General features: G+C 40.7%; 1 protein-coding gene across 1 annotated transcript; it reads right to left on the bottom strand.

Moving 5' to 3' along the window:
- Window positions 1-416: 416 nt before the first annotated feature.
- On the bottom strand, window positions 417-2,364 carry b9d1 (B9 protein domain 1; the record flags this gene model as incomplete). Its single annotated transcript, XM_010777064.1, has 6 exons — window positions 2,175-2,364; window positions 1,962-2,030; window positions 1,375-1,486; window positions 1,127-1,223; window positions 941-1,003; window positions 417-498 (listed from the first exon to the last, which is right to left on the bottom strand). Coding segments are annotated over exons 1-6 (486 nt in total), but the record flags the coding sequence as incomplete, so codon positions are not given.
- Window positions 2,365-2,747: the final 383 nt, after the last annotated feature.

Below are 2,747 nucleotides of genomic sequence, written 5' to 3'. Positions count from 1 at the left end.
GGCTAGAGCTTGTACTGGCATATGATTTGATTGGCTGACGCTTCCACCGAAAGCTTCAGAAGCTTCAAAAGTTGAACATTGCTCAACTTTTGCAGCCTGAAACGCCAGGAAAGCTCCGCTCTGCTACCCACAATTCAGTTCGGCGAAAAGCGAGGCAACGTGACGTCACCCCATTCAAAGTGAATGGGCAGACGCGTTGGAAACCGTTTTTGAAGCTGTCGAAGCTGTAGTGTGGACGGGCCGTGACTTGTTTTAGAAATGTCAGGAGTTTGCTTATTTATTTATTTTTTAAACACCGTTTTTGTTATTAATGTGTTTATAATGCTTTTCCGTTAGAGGGTGTGAACCAAAAAAAAAAAAAGAGGGTGTGAACCAGTAGCATGTCCCTGTTAACAATGTAAAACATAATAACATACAATGCGGAACAAACCTTCTCTGCCTTCTCCCTGGGCCACTACTTTGGGGTCTGTGTACTCAGGTCGTCGTCCCATCAGCCAGCTGAACAAGAGAGGAAACACATGTTAAAAACTATCACTCCTATTAAAAGTCATCTCTGGCAGACAGGGAGTGATGTTTACATGTGATGTTAAGTTCTACAAAAAAGGTTTTAAAAAAAAGCACCACATGCATATATTTGAACCCTTTCCCAGATTAAAGGAAACACTAAATATGCTCCTAATGTTGCTAAAGGTCCTTCTAATCTGAGAGTACTGTGTTATGTGTCAAAGTGACTGTGATCACCGTTGTGTGTAATTCTTTCCATACACACTGATAACAGCAGCTGGCAAACAATACCTACTGACGTCGACTACTGAGACTGTATCACCCGGAGCAGTAAATATTTGCTAATATTGAGATTTCAGCTGCTTCTCCCGGTGGGAAATACTCATCAGCTGCAGCACCACAGCTGCTAACACAGAAACTGAACACATGATCGCACCTCGTGAACTTCTGAAGTCTCCACGTGGGCTCAGGAACGAACATGGGGATGGTTCGTGTGTGCCTAGAAAACAGGAAAACAACGTATTCATTTGAAACTTTATTCATAGTAATACATGTTATATAGTGTAATACAATGTGCACATTTTTACATACATACTTGGATGTATTTAAATGTAATACTTACTGTCCAGGAGTGAATGGGATGTGTGTTGCTCCGTAGCCTCTGACCACATCGTTGCCAAACACATCTGGACCGTACACGCTCACCACCAGCTGAGGCCCTGGGAAATGAAAATGAAGTCTGGTCATTTTTCATTGTCTATGTATTATGATTCATAAAGGGCGGTTATTGGAACTAAGAGATGATTATGAATGTGCAAATAAAGACAATGCTAAAAACGGTGTGGTGTGCGCGTGTGGTGTGGTGCTCACATCCAGTGGGGTTTGTGCTCTTAAACGTCGTCTCCAATGGGAAGTTCCATATTAATTTGTGTGAAGACTGACTGCCTTTACATGTTATTTGAGTTATGCCTTCCTCCAACCCCTACAAAGAAACAAAGAAACAGACTTGCTATTAAGATGATAACTACACCTGATAAACCATGCTATACTTTTTTTTTTTTTTTTAAATTGAATGCACGTGAAAACAAGTTATATATTGTCCTAACATTTTGACATTGTTCACAGTGACTGTGTTTCACTCCATGGTAATAATAGTGTCTTTACTACCAATTCTCAATTCAGGACTTAACCAGTTTCTCTTTTACTTGTTGCTTCAGAGAAGAGCTTCCATATGCAGACATTTAATACATTGTTTACCAGTGTTATTATGTTAAAGTTAACGAATATAACACTTTGCAATATATACATACAGTATACAACCATTAGTGTCTCTTGCTGTAACGATGTAAATGTAATACATCTTATAAAGGAATTCTGATTCTGATGTAGAGTATTTGTTTTGATGCCGACCATAATCTTTACTCACATAAAGTTACTGTTGTTAGCATACTACTCACCGAAGTAGGAGCCCAGTCGTGGCCGTACACAAAACAATATTTGCAGTACAAGTTGTCATACTCTGGAAACTGAAATATAACATAACAAAATACACTTTAATGGCATTCAAACTAATAATTTAGACACATTCAGGTGGAAGGCAAGCGTTGCTAATGCTAATTCTGGTTGAAAATAGCTGCTAGGCTAGGCTAACAATTAGAAGTTAGACTTACGTTTGCTCCCTCAATTTGTCCGTTCACCGTCAGAAGAAACACTGACGGGTTGATTGCAGCCATCACGGCTTCAGGTAGTAAACTGGAAATATGTAGGCGTGTTTTCTTTATGAATCAGCCCAGTTAGGAAGAAATGTTGTGCTAGTTACTGATCCAAACCATGATCCAAACCCTTCCCGTTGCTAAGGCGACGTTTGCTCCTCCTTACGGGTTCCTGCTAGGCTCAAACTGAACGGATGCGCAGATGCAATACTGAAATGATACACTAGATGGCGACAGTGTACCAAACACAACTTGGGTGAATGCATGAAGAGAATCCCAAATGTACCTGAAGCAAAGTTTCGTCCACCTGCGCCGAAAGCTATGACTTCTTCACCCAGGACACCTGTCTGTTACAGGGCTGCTTTATATCAAAACCCACGTGGTCCAATGTCGAAAAGCAATGGCTGCCTTTGAGCTAATCAAATTGCTGATGGAAACAGCAACTCCTCAACCTCGAGGAAGGCCACGAGATGTGATTGAAAGCTTTAGAAACACAAAGTAAGTAGACCTAACAGTATTGTCTGTCAGTCA

Source organism: Notothenia coriiceps, unplaced genomic scaffold (assembly GCF_000735185.1).
Source record: "Notothenia coriiceps isolate Sejong01 unplaced genomic scaffold, NC01 NC01_scaffold00017722, whole genome shotgun sequence".
NCBI classification, from domain to species: Eukaryota; Metazoa; Chordata; class Actinopteri; order Perciformes; family Nototheniidae; genus Notothenia; species Notothenia coriiceps.
The sequence above is the reverse complement of the archived record's forward strand: the minus strand, read 5'-3'. Positions and strand labels throughout refer to the sequence as shown.